This window comes from Crocodylus porosus, unplaced genomic scaffold (genome assembly GCF_001723895.1).
Source record: "Crocodylus porosus isolate Cpor-Errol unplaced genomic scaffold, CroPor_comp1, whole genome shotgun sequence".
Taxonomy (NCBI): Eukaryota; Metazoa; Chordata; order Crocodylia; family Crocodylidae; genus Crocodylus; species Crocodylus porosus.
The window spans coordinates 101,621,211-101,639,738 of record NW_017728886.1 but is presented as its reverse complement, the minus strand read 5'-3'; the positions used below and the strand labels follow the sequence as shown (position 1 = coordinate 101,639,738).

At 41.9% G+C, this 18,528-nt stretch overlaps 1 protein-coding gene across 1 annotated transcript in view; it reads left to right on the top strand.

Annotated features, from left to right (window-relative positions):
* ERP44 (endoplasmic reticulum protein 44) overlaps positions 1-18,528 on the top strand; it is a 108,353-nt gene that overhangs the window by 25,661 nt on the left and 64,164 nt on the right. The window contains exons 2-3 of the mRNA XM_019539903.1: positions 12,592-12,664; positions 15,624-15,663. Coding sequence (XP_019395448.1) covers positions 12,592-12,664; positions 15,624-15,663 — 113 coding nt within the window. The remainder of the gene's footprint in view (positions 1-12,591; positions 12,665-15,623; positions 15,664-18,528) is intronic.

Sequence of the window (18,528 nt, the reverse complement as noted above, 5' to 3'; positions counted from 1 at the left end):
ATTTTACACATCACTAGCTTTGGGCATGTTTCCCAAAGTGGTGGGCATGATATTATAACCTGAGTAGAATATACAACAGCTATAAATATACATAAGAGGAAGTACTGAAGCAAGCAATACTATAAATAAGGGCATTAAGATTCGGAAGTTTGAGCAACGCAATGATTAAAATAAGTGTTTTAGTCATCCTCTTCTGAGAAATTGAGGCAGCTGGGTAGTTTGTCCTGGTGTGCTGAAGCAGATCTTGAAATAGGTATCTGTGACGGAGCAGCTTCAGTGCTCTGTCATGTTAAGGGCTAGAGTAGGCAGCTGGCAGGTGCCAACTATAGCAACCATTTTAATGTTCAGCTCTCGAAGCTGGGGCAGCAGTTTGCTGCCAGCCAGCATGGGAGGAACATCACCCTGCTGAGCTACTACTCCAGAAACATCTTGGAGGTAAGGGGAAGGGGCTATGGGGAAGGAGGAGGCCCCTGGTCCTGGGCATGATGAAAAACTGCACCCTGGTGGGGTAGGGCGGCCCAGTGGGGACTGCCTGTGGTAGGGCAGTGTCACTTAAATGCCAGGACAACGAACCTCCCCAGTGAAAGGTGGGTAGGGGCACCTAAATCCTAGCCCCTACCTTCGGGTGGGTTATTGGTGAAAGAAGTTGAAGCCAGGCATGCATATTAAGATGCACTTGAGCCCATGCGGGTATAAGACCCTGAAGTTGAGACCAGGCATGCTCATAGAAGAGCAGCAGAGCCTGCAAGGGTGAACGACCTGGCCCCAGTGCAGGGGCAGAGTGTTGGCCTGAGAAAGGGGCTGGGGGTAAGGGGATGGGGCAAAGTTGGTCCAGAGTTGAATAATCGCCCAGTTCTATGCAGATGAGGGCCATAGGAGAAGCCCAAAAGGCTGTGCCAGGACTGGCCGAGGCATGGAGAGCAAAGCCTGATGGTCCTGGGGTTGCTTAAGGGAGCAGGGCAGTATGAATGTGACCCTGGATTAGGTGGAATGATAGAGGCCCTGTGAGAGAGGGTGGAGTGCAAGAGGCTCCAGTGAGAGCGAGGGCAGGGTGTATGGCCCACGAAGGCAGTGTGTCAGAGACACAACTATATGCCCATTTCAGCCCGACCTCGAGCCCGAGATTTAACACATGCTGAGACATCTGCGCGGCGTGGGACATGTGTAAGGGGAGGTCAGGGAGTGTACATATCACTCATGTTACAGCAAGGAGCTTGAGGGGCAGCCTTCCACCTAATTAACATCCTAATTAAATTACAACAAGGCATGTCAGAGGGCAGTTTGCCCATAGACAGGAGGCAGGCCAATATTGAGATCGTGCCTGGGAGCTTGTCCCTGTCACAGTATCAATGAAAGTATGGGCCCTTTCTATTTAACACTTTTCCCTGAAGATAAGATACCTGCTTCTGCTCCTGCCTTTTTACATACATTTTAACATGTGCAAAGTCTGATTTGTCTGTGAAAAATTAGGCAAGGAAAAAACAATGCTCTTTGTTTTCTGTTGTCCCAGTCCAGAAGATCTGAGTCTGTTCTCAGTATTCCCAGCTTCGGCATTTTTCTAGAATTTTGGACAAGCCCTGACACCTCTTTCTTTGAGAACCTTTTGGAAAGGTGATGATACTTGATTGAGCACTTTAAGTAGTATGTGTGAAAACTGTAGGTGAGAGGTTAGGGTTTCTTCTATGAGTGGTATTGTGATCAGTCCACTGAACTGAGAAACATGGGATTTGGGTTTAGTTTCTAGGTGTCTCTTAATGACCTCTTACTTGACTCAGTAACTTCCAGTCTGTCCCTATCCCTTATCTGTAGAATGGGAATAATGATAATATCTGACAGGGCATTGGTGGAGGTAAACGCATTTAGTGTCTGTAAGGCTCTTGGATGCTACGGTAATAGAGGGCATTTAGATACTGGAACAGTGTATTGTGCTTCTATGCTAGTTGTAAAAGTCAGATGCAATAACAATCCTATATCTTTTCATGTGTAGGATCATTTGCAATATCGCCTTTCAGGCACCTAATGATGAAGTTTTTCTGTGAACTGGAGTGAAGAACCAGTATGTTCTAGAATTTCAAAGATTATATTTGAAATCCTGAATGTCTTTTGTGCATTTTTCCACTCTTTCCAACAATAAATTATTATATATGATATTGATACAGTCCTATATCAGGGGTGGGCAGTTATTTTGGCTACAGGGCTGCTTAATGAGTTTTGGTGCAGCCCTTGACAGCTCACATGTAAAATCTTTCAAAAGATATCATTTTAACAATATTAGATACAAAATCATATACTAAAATCAAACAACTTATTTTAGTTTTATTAAAAAAAAAAATTGTCCTGATTTTATGGGCAGGGGTTAAGTTGTGTGTATATAGAGATGACTGCATACTAACTCAAAATAAAGTCTTACTCTTGTATATTGTATGGGTGGGGTGTTTGAGGTGTATGCGAAGGGATGTGTGTGTGCATGTTTGCGCGGCCTATCCATTTGAGAGCCAGCCAGGGATGGGGGTGCATGCAGCAGAGCTTGCCCAGGCAGTGCAGGTAGAGGTCCCCCTCTTCCCTCATCCAGCCCATAGCTGCCCTCACCGTGCTCAGCATGAGGCTGAGCTCTGCCCAGGGCAACCCATGCTGCACTCCCGGCCCCAGCCCCAGCCCCAGCCAGCATGCACAGCTTCCTGGTGTGGCTGCTTCCGATGCAGGTGCAGCTATCTGGATACTGCTTGGCTCCCCCATGTCTAGTGGCTCCTCCTCCTCCTGCCCCTGCTGTGCCTCTCTGGGCAGCAGGCAGTACAGGGAAGCCACAGTGGTAGTGGGGATTTGTACCAGGCAGCAGGTGCTAGTCAGGCAGTTGGGAAGCTGCAGCCAGATGGCTCCTGCCTCAGTGTGCAGAGCTCCACCTCTGGCTTCCTTCCATGCACTTAGCTACCCTCATGTGACTACTCATCGTGCCGAGCCGGTGGAAGGTGGTCGGGAGCTGGAGTCCTGTGCTCTAGGGCTGGATCCACCTGGTTGCAGCTCCCCCACACCTTCTTGGGTGTGTGCTGCCTGGTGCACATCCCCACAGCTTCCCGGTGCTACCTACTGCCCAGGGGCAGGAGGAAGAGGGGCCGCTGGAGGCAGGGGGAGCCAAGCAGTACCTGGGTGGCTACAACCACACTTTGGAAGCTGTGTGAAATGTGGTGCGGGCTGCCACAGGTGGGAGCAGGCAGAGCTCAGCCCCATGCACAATGCAGCGGGCTAGATTTAATCAACAGGTGGGTGCCTGCTTGTGGGCCAGGTCCAGTCAGTCAGAGAGCTGGATCCAGCCTGTGGGCTGTATTTTGCCAATCTCTGTCCTATATCCAGATCTGTTCACAAATGTTTTACTTTAAAAACCTCTAAACTATTTCAATGATGTAATCAAACTTTAAAAACAAAAATTAAAAGTTAGGACCCCCACATTTTGCGTAATACATTGTCTAATTACTCCAGTGCAAATGTTACAGAGCCACTTGTGCCAGTGGATGTTTCAGCTCTAAAAATAATTAAATAAGGCTAGAAGTGTATCATCTTTCAAATAAAGAAACAAAATGCAGATAAGATAGATTAGTTTGTTAGAATGTTATCCTTGTTTCAGTACAGATTAATGGCTTCAGCTATAACATACTTATCTGTCAGGAGAAGTGTATGATTTGCTTAGTTTAGAAACACTGCCCCTCTTCTCCCCCCCCCTCCCCCTTTTGGTGCCTCTTGATTATCAAACTTCAGTTCTCTACATATTGGCTAAGTGCATAAACTGCTTAAGTTCACAGAAAGCTTTACCCTGCTGTCAACTTTTGCAATTATGCAGTTACATATTGGGTATAATTACCATGATTCAGTCCTGTCATGTAAAGGCTTCAAAAGCAGCCTTGAATTAACTAGGCACATGTATAAGTGTTATATTTCTATTGGGAGAATCACCACTGTCTACCTGCAGAAACTAGGGCTGTAAAAGTATTTGGTCAGTTTTTCTTGAAGGAAATATGATCCCTCTGGGAGAAAGATCTTCTAAGTTGACACTGGAAGGTCTCCCCTGTGAGTTGCTGTTGCAAGATCCCTTGGAGGATTAATTTCTCTCTGATTTGGATGACTAAGTAGCAGCTCCTCCTGTGCCTTCCCCGACCCAGGGATTCCAGTCTGGGAAGGCTGGGGGTATTTCCCTGTAGCTTGGCTCCTTTCATGAAAGACATGAGCTGCTAAATCTTGCTGAGACTGGGGACGCTGCAGTCTGGAGAAGACACAGTGGGGGCATTTCCCCACCGCTCCGCTCCCCAGTAGGTCTGGTCTCCAGGAGGTGTACAGTGGGGAAAGACTCCCTGGTGTCCCCTGCCTTCATCCAAGGTTAAAGATAATGCAGGTTTGCTATATTTGTATCTCCTGGCTTATGCACACACAGTTTATTACAGCTGAACAGCTGCTCCCAAGTAGCAGCTTTCTTGTCCCTTTTGAAACTGCTCCGCATGTATGTATGTATGTTTGTCCTTGCCTTTAATGTAAACAGTGCTCCTTAACTTCAGCAACAGGTGGAACTGAGTTTTTTTGTATCTCATTGAGTCTCCTTACTTTGTTTCTTAACAATCTTAAGCCTCTAATATCAGTCTTGAAATTGAGACCCACCTAGGGTATGAATGGGTGTCCATTTCTAGCACTGGACATTTTTGAGAAATCTTTCTAGACAGAGAGCAGTTGCCCCCTTTCTCTTACTCCCTGCACCTTCCCCTAGCTGGGGTAGTCCCAGTTTGGGGAAGCTGTGCGGAGCTGCTTTGTGACTCCTAACATTTTTCTGATTTGGGTTTGTACCTATGGTTCTGTAAATATAACTAATAGATTTTTTTTCCCCAAACTCTTTACTCTGTCAGCATCTCAGAAATGAGGGGTTCCTGTTGGCCTTTTGCAAGACCCATTAATATAAAGATATAACAAACAATGCTAATTGAAGTTGTATTCAATCATCACATAAGAAATGGAACGGGCTCCCAAGGGAGGTGGTGCTCTCCCCTACCCTGGGGGTCTTCAAGCGAAGGCTGGATGTGTATCTAGCTGGGGTAATGTAGGCCCAGCACTCTTCCCTGCTTATGCAGGGGGTCGGACTCGATGATCTGTTGAGGTCCCTTCCGACCCTAGCATCTATGAATCTATGAAAATGGCAGAATTTGATTAATCTTATTATCATGATGTTTAAGAACACTCTTGGGTATTTCTCTATTAATTAAGGGTTAAAATGTCCTCACTGATCGCGTGAATTGCATCCTTTTTCCTGTGTGTGGTGCTTATCTATCTTGCTGTTTGAACTTTTTAGTTCATTAAAAGCCTTTTTTAAGGCTGCTCTAGTGAGCTGTTCTGATGGCTCTAAAGCCAGCGTTGCTGAGCTCTTGCTGCGGTTGTCAGCTCTAGTGCTGTTTTTCCCTGGAGTGGCTCCCAACTTCAGTTCTCCTTTTGAGAAGTGGTTCTCAACTTTCTTGACTCCAGGCACCTCAAAAAATATCCTTTTTTTCCGTCCTAGGTCTGTCACTTTTTTCCATTGAGCAATTCACATGTGCAGACATCACTAGAGAATGTGGAGAAATAAATTCACTTAGAAAAGTTGTGAACATCTAGAGCTTGCTAATTTTTAGAAGTGTAAAATGGGCATTGAACAACATCACTGCCATGTTGGATATTTTTGGAAGGGCTATATATCCTTGGGCTTCAGGGAATAAGTCGAACTGCTGTTAGGAAGGTGGGGAAATTTTCCACAATGGACATATAGTTCTGTAAGTGCCCTACTGGATGGCCTTGGGCAAGACAGAGAACCATAGAAAAATAGGGCTGGAAGGGACCTCAGAAGATCATCTAAATCCAGTTCCCTGCTCCATTTTGTATAAGCCATTCCAGTCAAGTGTTTGTTTAATCTGCTCTTAAAACTTCCAAGGAATGGCGGTTCCAAGGCCTCCCTAAGTAACATGTTCTAATGCTTTACCACCTTTATAGTGAGACAGTTATCCAAATATTCAACCTAAACTTCCCTGTTTCGATATAAGGCTATTATTTCTTTTCCTGCACCTGCAGCCACAGACAATGTGTTATTCTCTTTATAATCACACTTCAGGTATTTGAAAACTCTTTCCATATCCTTCCTTAGTCTTCTCTACTTTGGAGGTTGAATAATCCCAAATCTTCCAATCTTTTCTTGTAAACCATGTTTTCTAGTTACTCTTCTAATCAGTTTTGGTGCTCTCCAGTGGACTCTTTCAGATGTGCCCATATGTCTGTCTTGAAGTATGGTGCCCAAAACTAGGCATAGTACTTCAGGTGAGTCCTCACTAGTGCTGAATAGTGGAAGAATCGCTTTGAGTTGCAAGCAACAGACCTGCCAGTACAACCCAACATGCTACTGGCCTTTTTGCAAGTTGTTTAATTTCTCTAAGCTGTACCTTTTCCATCTGTAAAATGAGGATGATATATGTTATCTTTGTATATAGTGCTTTCAGGTCTGGCCTTGGAAGGTGTTAAGAACCAGCTACTTCACTAGGCATAAGAAGTATCTGATACAGACCACCATCGGAGATGAGAAGATTCAGAACTAGATGGATCACAGTGTAATTCATATAGCAGTTCTTTTAAGTTTAAGTGTTTTTTGTCGCATACCCACGAGTCACAGCCAAGGTGGGAAAGGTGGTCAGAAAGTTCTAAATCATGGCAGTATTATTTGGGCATGTCCAAGATTAGCTTGCATAGGGGGCAAAATTTAGAGTACGTTCTGCACTGTAATGTGGTACAACAGTACGGCCTTGTCACACCGTTGGCTCATATTCATCTTCCAGTCAATTGTGACCCCCAGGTCTCATTCAAATGCTGTGCCAGCCAGTGGACCACCACCCATTGTATAGTTGTGGTTCCTACCTAAGTGAAGGACCTTGTACTTCTCCCTGTTAAACCTCATCTGATTTTGTTCTGCCCATAAATCCAGTCTGTCAGGATTGTCCTGAATCATTCCCCTATCCTCTGGTGTGCCCACATTTCCCCACAGCTGGGAATTGTCCACAAACTTAATCACTGAGCTTTTCAACCCTTCATCCAAGTCATTAAGGAAATAAATTGAATAGCATGGGTCCAAGCACCAATCCCTGGGGGATGCCATTGGAAATGGTTGTCCAGAATGATGCCATCCCATCAATCACCACTCTCTGGGAGCAGCATCTAAGCCAGTTGTCCACTCACTTCACTGTAGACTGGTCCAGCCCAGCACTGTCCAGTTTGTTAGAGAGAATCCTGTGGGAGACAGTGTCAGAGGCTTTACTGAAGTCTAAATAGATGCCTTGTGTCCCTCATCCAGTTGACTAGTTACCTAGTCGTCGAAGGACACAAGGTTCATCAGGCATGATCTACCCTAGATAAAGCTGTGTTGGTTGCTTTTTAGCACCCTGTTACCAGCTTGTAATTGATCACCTCCTTAACCAACTTTTCAAAGATTTTACCTAGGAGTGAGGTCAGACTGACCAGTCTGTAGTTTGCAGGGTCATCCCTCTTCCCTTTCTTAAGTCATTAAGATCAGCAGGCATTGGGGGAATCACTATTCCCTCATGCACTGCCAGGAGTGACCAGGAATAATGGTCACAAGCTGGCAGAGGGCAGGTTTAGGCTAGATATCAGGAAGCGCTACTTCACGGTCAGGGTGGCTAGGATTTGGAACCAACTTCCAAGAGAAGTGGTGCTGGCTCTTACCCTGGGGGTTTTTAAGAGGAGGTTGGATGAACATCTTGCTGGGGTTATTTGACCCCAGTATTATTTCCTGCCATGGCGGGGGTTGGACTAGATAATCTACTCAGGTCCCTTACGACCCTAGAAACTATGAAACTAAGTATGGGCACCACATTGGCCCTTTCCAGTTCAGTCATCCAGGACCACTCCCGAGTTCCACAACTTCAAACAGCTTGGCCAGTGGTGCTGCTATAAGTTCGGCCAGTTCTTTCAGGACTCTCAGGTGCAGGTTGAAGAAGGAAACTCCTGTTCAAAGTATGTAAGCGTGGTTAATAAGGGCTTGCTTTGTACTCCGTGTTCTATGTAAGGCAGGGGTGGGCAGTTATTTCATCTGGAGGGCTACATAGGGAGTTTTGGTGAGCTGTTGCAGGCTGGGTTAGCACATTCCTTTCCTCCCTGCCCCCCCCAGCTCACCAGGCCAAGTCAACACCCCCTTCCCCAGGCTTTAACAGCTCACCAAAACTCCTGAAGTGGTAGAGCACTAGACCTGGGAGTAGATTGCAGCTCTGCCCTGAGCCCTGACCCTACATTATAACTGGGTAACTGTCCAGTGATCCCAACCCCAGAGTCTCCATAGAAACCAGCCTGGGACACCCATAGGTAAGTCAAGCTCAGCTAAGCAGATGGGATGGGGCCATAAGCAGATGAGGAGTGGTATCTGGAAGCAGGTGGGAGGGTAGGGCTGGGGCCAGGGCTGGGATAGCAGGTCAGTGACAGAGTGGGGCCCAGGCCTAGGGCAAAACTGTGATCTGTTGCTCCCTGCCTACCCACTCTATCTGGCGCCCCTGGTAGTGGGTGTGGGGTGACAGGACTGTGTCCGGCAGGAGCAGCAGTCCACTTGCCCTGGCACCCCTGCCCCATTGCATGTCCCAGGGGTGGTGGGACTGGCCACATGTGCTATGTCCTAGCCTGCCCCCTGTACCGGGGATGTAGGCAGGGCTGAAGGACCTGCCATGGACAGGAGGACAATCCTTTCGCTGGCTATAACCAGTCTGTGAGCCATATTTTGCCCATCAATTAAGAATAAGATTCTTATGAATCGATTGTTTGTACAAAATTATCTGAATCTCAGAATGCATGTCTGATATAATTTTGGGATGAGCCCACTTTTTTTTATAGGTACAGCAAGCTGACCATTTCTTACAGTCCACGGTTCATAAGCTTGTATTGATTAGGTTACCAAGGGCATATTGGTGTAGGCAGTTTTAACTGTTACAGTTGTCTTCTCATTCTTGTACTTGTTTAAGTGAGCTAAATAGACATGATTTAAAACCTGTTTTGTTTAAGTTTTCAGTTTTGGTGGTTTAGTTCTTTAAGCTAGTATAGGGGTAGACAGACTTAACAGTTGATTTGGAATATCTGCTGTGTGCTCCTAGGCAGCAAGGTCCCCCCCACATCTTTAAAAAATATATATATATGTTGATGTTACATTTGTTTACAACCTATGTTTCAACATCTTAAGTCATGAAGTATGATGAGACATATGGAGAAAACTAGATAAAGAAAACTTCTTTGAGTAGTATAGTTTTGACACAATCCCAAGACACCTCTTTCTAAATTTAAAATTTTAGTTTTGGTATAGAAACACTGCAAACTCAAAAAATAAAAAAAACTAATATTTTTTTAGCAATATATTTTCTGGTGTACAAGAGGTCTATTTCTACCACCCCACCCATGAAAGTCATAATTTAAGATGCATCCTATATGCTGAAGTTACCATATTTACTGGAATTTAAGATGACTTCAAATTTAAGACAACCTCCCAGTAATTAGATTCTATATATGGAAAATGTATAAATTTGTTATAATTTTCCAGGTATAGAATCTAATTATTAGGAGTCACCTTATATTTGTTCCCTCCCCTCTCCCACTGCTACAATGGAGAAAGCAGCGACAGGCCCCTTGCCCTCTGTCCCTCCACCCCTGTTGCTCCCCTGCAGCGTGTTTATACCCCCTGCTCCCTGCCCCTACAGCCTTTTCTCCCTTCCTTTCCCCCCACCCCCAATGTCCACTCCAGCCCCAATGCTGCTCCAGCCCCATTCCCTTTTGGGGTACAAGGCACATGCAAGGACAGCCTCTGCCCAGCCACGCAGCAATGTTGCAAGGCTGGAGCTGCACCACAACCATGCAGGGAATAGAGTTTCCGTGTGCTTCATGTCCTAGGAGGGAATGGAGCAGGAGCTAGAGCCATGCTCCAAAATCCTATGTGTTACATTTTTCTTGTTTTATCTATCATTGATTTTTGTTTGAGTAGTTCTCTAGACACATTCTTACATGTAGGTGAGCAAAACCTCTGAGCAATTTCTTTTGATCAGACACTTTTTTTTAAACGCTTGGTAGTACTGAGCACTCCGTCCTCTCATGCTCCAAACATCAAGGGGATAGATAACAGGTGGAATGAGCATTTCCACTCCTAACTTCTCAACCACTTGGACAAGTCAGAGCACACATCTTGTTGGGTAACCACTTTCAACCTGTCTACCTGTACTTGCCAAATATTTCCCTTTTTTTTTTTTCTTTCCTGATTTGTCACCATCTATCCCTAAAACAATATTAAAATTCATTTGTTATTACCTATCTGCTTTATTTTGAGGAGCTTTGAGGTGTTTGGTTCCCACCCTCACTCCTCTATTTTTCTCACAGCTACAGCATCCAATGCTATTATCCTGCAGCCTGTAACTTGAGGTAGATTATCCTCTTTTGTTGTCTTTTTGTTGCAGTTTTCCCTTTTTGTTTCTTTTCTATGATGCACTTGAAGGCTTTCTTCTCTTGTCATAATGGTACTTTCAACTAAATCACTGGGGTTATGAAACTTGCTCCCCTTGTGAAGGGATAATTCCCACTTCTGACTTTACCTGTACTGCCTAAGAGAATAACATGTGCCGAACAAGTGCAACCTTTGTTGGTCTTTTAAGCCCAGGAGGTTGAAAAAGCAGGAGAAGAGAGCCTTGTATTTTCCTGCTTGATAATTACCTTGGACCCTCCTTGGATCCCAGCACTAAATCATTGGGTTGGCACCACTTCTTGCCACCAGTTGTCTGTATTGGCACAGATTTGCTGCTTCAGACTGATTGAGGAGCTTCTCTGGGGTTAGGTCTAAGAGGAAATCTACACGTTTTTATATAGATCAGCAGTGGGCAAATTTAATTTTGCTCAGTTTCCACTAAAAATCTGATTTAGGCTGAAACAAGATGAGATGTTTCATCCCTGGAGGAATACATTTTACAAAGTTACAAAGTTGCAGTGATGCCTAGTATAACTGTTTGGTAGGTACTATAACAGCCTTGTATCTGATAAATATGTGGGTTTGTTGATAATAGTTCTGCTGGCAGTTTTCCATATGACATGGTACCAGAAGCTTTGTTTAGATGCATATGTATTAAGTCCACTGTATTGGCCTTCTCCCAGAAGTCTTATCACGGCATTATAATAAGTTAGTCTAATATGGTCGTCTTTGTTGAAATCCATGTTGTACTTTGTCCTACCTCCTGTTTGCTTTTATGTCCTTTTTTTTCTTTCCTTCAGTGTCTTTTCTAAAATTTCACATTTTATTGAAATCAAGATAACAGGCCTGTAATTGCCTGTGTCATACTAACTCCTTTGTAAAAATAGGCACTGCAATTGCCTCCCGCTCCCCCCCACCCCCCTCCCCTTTATAGATAGCTTATCTCTTGGACTTCATGGTCAGTTCCTTCAGTATTAGGACAGATATTATCCAGGTGCCCTATTGTGACATCAGTCTTAAGTTTTGCTTCTCTCTCTGATGTGGTAACTTCTATACCATGTTCTTGTCACCATGTGGTATGTCATCATTGTCCTCAGTTGCATCTTCATTCTGGTTAAAGACTGAAGCAAAGTATTTGTTTAGTTGTTGAGCCCTACACCTAAGTTATTCTAGATTTCCACTCTATCTTCAGCATATAGTGGCCTCATATCTTTTTTTTTCTTGTTTCTGTTTTTATTTATCCAACCAAAGAAACTTCTGTTAGTTTTAATATTTCTGCAAAGGCAAGAACAACTAAGCTTTTGGTCATTCTTACTCTGTTTTGAAATTTCCATTGCTTGTATGTTCTGCATAAACTTAATGGCCAGTTTTGAGGTATTTGTTCAACTGTGTAGATCTATAGCCCTTCCCCACGAATTATTTCCTCTTGCTTGGGCATATAAACTCTTGATACGATTTGCCCCTTTGTCTTGAAATAGTTTCATGCCACTTTCATGGCCAGGGTCCTTAGATCTCAAATTCAGTGAGCCTCTTCATAACTAACTGTCTTAGTTTTTAATAATTATCTGTGCTGAAAGTTCTGGCCTCACCGAATGAAATAGTCTAACTCCCCCATGTTCTGCTTTGGTGCTTTTGCACTCTTTACCTGCTAGCATGCCCCACAGAGGATTTTCTTTGAGTAGAAGAGGAGGGAAGGTAAAATGATACTCAGAACCTCATTAGGAATTTCTGATTTTAATCCAGTCTGGTTTGAAAGCATTTTGGGTTTTCTGTATTTAACTGCTTGCTCCATTACAGACTTATGCAATTAAAAAAAAATAAAGTTCTACGTAGAAAGAACAGTCTGGACAACCTGATTTGCCATAGCAATTGCATGGAGACCAGCATAAAAACAAATATTTCCTGAAAATTTCTCAATGAGGGTAGAAGTAAAAAATAGGAGGTTTTTTTTGGATTATAGACTGATTTTTATCTTGGATACAAGAGGGCTTAATATACCTGTAAAATAATATTTATTTACATATTTATTTTATACATATTTCTTTTGAAAATGTTTGAATTGTAGCTATTTTGTATATCTTTTAAACTGTTTCTATTTGCAGGTATCTTGGCTTTTTAATCCAACAAGAAGTGAAATAACAAGTCTAGATAGTGGAAATATAGATGATATTTTGAGTAAGTACTCAAACTTTTTTTGTGTATGAGTCTACTCTAGTTTTTACCTGTGTGTATAATGTAGGATATCATGAATGTTGAGTGCTTTAAAGATATAATCGCTATATAAATAGAAGTGTTAAGTATTGAATCTTGATAAGTATTGGCTATCAAAATTGGTGATTTGAAATGTGAACTGAAAATTATCTTACTATAATTTAAATTCAAATTTGCCACAATTCAAAGTGGCAAATGAATTATCACAAAATCTCTGCCTTCCCAGACCCATGTGCATACATGCACGGAATTGCAGTTTCTTTCTGACTGAAGAGGTCAGGCCTGATTTTGTTTTTTCTGACAAGGGAAGTCTTGTGAAATAGAAACATTGAAAGATGTAGTGCTGAATCAGTCTTCTATCTGGGACTAGGGAAGTTCAAAATAGATGGAGTGATTATCACTATCTTGGACTCTTAAAGTCACAGTTAACACTTGCTGTACTGATCGGTGCCAAGTGTATGGTTTAGCTACCTGATAAACTCTTACAGACTACAGATTCTCCAAGAGGGTCCTGTTGTCATTGTATGAGTATCTGAGCAGAAAGGTCTGGTCTTCGTAGTGTGTTTTCAGCATGCTCAAAAAATGGAGTCTTGTACAAATCCCCATATAAAAATAACTATATATATATAATATATATACACGTGTGTGTGTGTGTGTGTGTGTGTGTGTACGCGTGGTTAGGACAGTAGGTCTCACTTCAGCTCAAAAAAGAAGATTGGCTTAAAGGACAGCTGGGAGAGGAAGAGGAACTTGCAGGGAGGTTAACATTGGAAGCCATGGAGGAGTAAGAGGTGGTGGAACTGAGTGTACTTGGACAAGGAGACTAGTACTGGGAGTGTGTACAAGCATGGATGGAGAAGATAGCAGGAATGAGAAATTGAGACTCTAGGGCCAATTGGGAGCCTGTAAGGAGAGTGTAGAATTGGAGGCCGGGAAGAATTTGACTAGGATGAGGAACAGAGGACAAAAGAATTACAGAAGCCAAACTGACAACAGTTTTGAAGACAGAAAAGCAAAGCAAATTTCTTACCCTCTCATTTGGCTACCCTGTAGCCCCTTCTGAGAAACCTAGCAGGATTCACAGAGATCAGCCTTCCTGCTCATTCCACTAGCCCTGGCAACTGGAGTCACTGAACCTCTAAATCCTGAGATCCAAAGACAATGATTGTATCCCAGGTAGACCGTAAAAAGTAGAACCAGGAAAGCCTCCAAGGCCAGCCTCCCCTCACTGGCATTTTTCTAATGCTGAGTCACCAGTATCCTTCAGAAATTTCTGGCCTACCTCTGGTGTGATAGGCCATTACTTTCCTCTGTAGCAAAAGTGTCTGAGTGGACTTCCTCATTTCAGGCAGACAGCAGTACCTTGGGACCCAACTCTTGTCAAGAGGTGGGAGGAAGGTCGTTGCCTTTTAAGTAGGCATATCTCAGTCCTCTGGCTGAATCATATCCAAAATTATATATAGATATAGATATACAGCATAGCGTAATCTATAAAGCAATAACAGTAACATAAATAGATTCAGCATAACATTGGCTTTCCAGTGAGACCGCACATGCCACATCAGTACAGTGAAACACAGGAAAACATGGTGGTGTAAACCACCAAAACACAACAGGGTTCATGACAAAGTGTGTGTCATTTTTTCAAGTTTGACCACAGCCTAGTATTGCTGCAAGTTACTTTAGTAGGTCAAGCATCAAAGGTCTATTCAGCACATCTAGTCTTCAATCCTACTAATTTTAAGTGTCAGTCTGTACAAGTTTAAAAAAAAACAACCTAAAAATGTAAACGCCAAAATTTTGGTAAAAAGGTTGCGGAGTTGAGAACTCAAAAGTTAGGAGATGCCAGTTTAAAGATGCTTGAATTCAGTACATTCTTGAGTTTTTGGCCATCTTTGTTGATACCCCTTTATGATACAGTCTTTGATTACATGATGCCATAACTACCACTGCTGCAGGAGCCGGCCTCATTAAGTACATGGGAGGGATGGATGATACTTGGCGGATGGGTGAATATTGGTTTTCTACTTGTGGTTCAGTATGTGGTACCATTAGTTCAAAAGCTCTAAAGACAATTTTCCCTTGTGGTCTTTTTCTAGATATTTACTACTATTGTGTCTAAATGCTTCATGAACATTAATGCTCACAAACATCACTGTGAAATGAGGGGGAGGGGAGGGGAGGTGGTATTACCTGAGGTCATATGGAAAAAAAAGTCTTAAATTTAAATGAATTGGCAATTTGTATACACGCAAAGGGAGGGATTGAATTAAGCAGCCTTAATTTTGGCATTCCTGGGCTTCCAAACACTGAACTCTGACTTCTTAATGGGTTTTTTCCAGTGTTTTGTGAATAATAAAGATAATATTTATAGCATATTTAACTATACTTTCTGGTTTTGAGCACTTTGATAGTATATCCAGGATCACTTTTGCCTGTTAGAGATGCAAAATGTTTTTTTCTTTTCTATTTTTATTTGTTGTAGCCTTAAAACTCTTTCAATGTCTAATTGTAGCTTGTTTATACTGTAAATACACTTGACAAAATAGCAGCTTTTATCTTTTTGTTTCTCCCTGTATTGGTTATATTTAACTTGAGACTTATTTTGTTAGAGTTCTTATACCCGCTAGATCAGGGGTGGGCAAAATGCGGCATGTGCAGCAAATGTGGCCCACCAGGCCATTCTATCTGGGCTGCGGGGCCCCTAAAAAATTTAGAAAATTAATATTTATCTGCCCCTGGCAGCCTGTTGTGCCACCCTTGATGGCTTGGTAAAACTCAGTAAGCAACGCTCTGCCCAAAATAATTGCCCACCCCTGTACTAGATCGTAGACTTTACTGTCTCTGAATACTTTGCTTCAGGTAATTTCACTTTAAAATTCTATAACAAAAACTTATAACATGACACTTTTTTTTTTTCCAGACAATGCAGATGTTGCTCTAGTGAATTTTTATGCAGATTGGTAAGTATTAGATGTTTTTGTTTCACATTAAAATCTCTGCATTTTGCAAATTGTTTGAAAAATTATGCAGTATTGCATATTTAATTAAAATGTTATGATCCTATGCTTTTCTGTTCTTAAAAACTCACAAAGTATATAGTATTTCTCAAAACATAATTTTACCAAATCATTCTACTAATAGTGAACGGTTTATAGTTATTGGAATAGTTGGCATAAGTGGTTAATCAGTTTTTCCATAATTACTACTTAACAGTTTTTCTCCTATCTAACCTTGTGGGATATGGTTGCAGTTTTTGAGGCTATTGTATCTGTGCTGTATAAAATCTTGCTACCACAAGACAAAAAGAGGTGGAGGGGTTGCGAGTTGCTCCACATTAACTTCCCGTGTACCTGCTGTTACTCTGAAGATTAGCTTTAATTTACTGCAGTCACTCTAGTCCTTTTTCATTCCTTTCTTTCTTGTGTTCCCCCACAAAAAAAATCAGTTAATTGTATTAGAAAGTCAAGTGTTGTGTTTAGCCTGGAAGAGTTGTTGAAATTACGACATCATAGAAGTTGAGATGAGAGAGGTTTTTAGGGGACAGTTTAAATTTAAAAGCAGCCTTTCTAGATGACATTTTTTTCATTAACTAGAAAAAAAGCTGTAATTTCTGATGGAATTTATTTAAATACCATAGCCTAATTCTTTTTTTTTTTTTTAAGTAATTGCTCTAAACAGTAAAAAAAATTCTGTTCTACTATAAAGAACATTACGAGTAAGGGAGAAATAGACTGACAGGGGAAATGGTGAACCCAACCACATGCATTAAGCCAAATGATGTTAAATATAGCAAATAATAAGATTGGTGAAAAAATTATTTCCCATTAACTGTTTCAGCTTTAGTCAGTTTAGTCAGCCTTATTAACTGTAGTAGGTAAAAATTTTCAACTAATATTCATTTAATGGAAAAGTTCTCTTTATTGAACTTTACACAGTCTTGGTTCTGTAATTAAGGTTTTGAGAGTTTGCCAATATCTATTTGAAAGGTGGTCACATGATACATATTTTGACTGTATTACATGTTACCAGTGAAGCAGAAACATGACTTGCAGCACTACAATGCCACAAATCACTTTGAATCCAGAGTAAAGTTACCTCCTGGAAAAGTGTAGTTATTTGATTTGTGCTAATGTATCATATGTCCTTTGTCATCCTTAGGTAAGTATTACAATTATAGTGTGATTAATGTTTTACTCACCTCATAAATAGTAAGTGCTACGTGTACAGCCAATTTATGGTGCCATAAAATGGCAAACCAGCCATAAAGATGGTCCACAAAATGTTTTGTTGAACATCTTCTGTGGCTCCGTATGGTGCCATAAATTAAACGTGTAGCTGCTCTCATGCCAATGCTGACAACCAGCATGGGTCCTGAGATCAGGGACCTGGGATGTAGGTATGGGGGGTTTGTTTTTATTTAGAGGTCCCTGGTCACAGGACTCTGGCCTCAGGGAACTTCTCCCCATCCCAGAGTCTCAGGATTTCTAAAAATCATACATGCAGCTGTGCTGTCCTAGCTCTGGCCAACAAATAGGGAGTCCCATTATCAGCTCCAGGGCTGATAATCAGTGGAATGTTGGACCCACCCTGTACAGCTTGGGGGTCTCCAATGGGACCCAATACTGGTGCTTGTTTTGACTATCAGTTGTTGGCCCTGGATAGCCTTGAGTTTGGAATCCATGGGGGTCAGCCCTTGATCCCAGACGGAAGCAGATCAAGGCGGCGGATGCAGGATTGGGCTGCAGAGCAGCTCCACAGTAGCACATTTGGGACTGAAGGAATTTTATGCTGTATCCCAAATATTGCACCTCCTGCCTAATGAATGGCTGGCATGGCATGAGGTGTAATGTTTGGGATGGGGCATAACATTTCTCCAATCCCAATCACACTGTTGTTTTAAAAACTGCCAGGGGCCTCTCTCTCATTCTGAATTTCCATTTCTTTAGTGTAGACAAGCTTCCCTGCCGCCTACTGGCCAGCCATTGTTATACTGCCCAATTTGAGCACCTACCTTGGGAGAACTGGTCATGTGTCTGTTCCTTACTGCACAGTAAAATGTAAAGTAAATTATTCTGTAGTAATTGTCAAGTGTCTTCACCCCTGCAGATCAAAAGTCTTTTGGCTTTTGACTTTTATAAAGTAAAATCAAGCAGCAAATGAAAAATTCTCATATATTTCGCATCTACGTAAGTAGAAAAGGCAAAAAATTAAAAGTTAAAAATATCCTTTACAAAGTACTCTTACTGGAGATTAATGCAATTGATTGCCAGTAATTTAGATTGTATTTATATTGATTTGGAAGACAGTGGTCCAGGCTTTATTGATAGCTTTATATATCGTGAGGAGAAAGCTTTGTAATGTTTTATGGCTAGATTAAAAAGTTACATGAGTTTAAATTAATCTGTTTAGTTGACTGTTACAAATATACCCTTCTGTCCACATAGGTAAAACAGTTTTTAAAACTGGTTATACTGAATTAGTTTGCAACTGTAAATTTCTTATAGCAAACTAAAATGATATGTCCATTTAAATCAGTGCAATTATCTATGCAAAAATTTGTACTGGTTTAACTAAATTGTTTTAAAATTATACTTTTTGTTAAGATGGTGCAAACCTTTTTAAATATAGTCTTGTGGCACAGAATTATGTTGCTGGGGCTTTTTAAAAAAAAATAAATTCCCTGGCCTTAATTGATATAGCTGTTGCATTAAGTTGTTACATAAGCAGGTTTTCCCAAGTATAATTCTCTCTAGTTGCAAACATCAGTTAATTGATGTGCAAGCCAACCTATTAAATAGGTACTTTGTGTCAGTCTTTCATCAGTC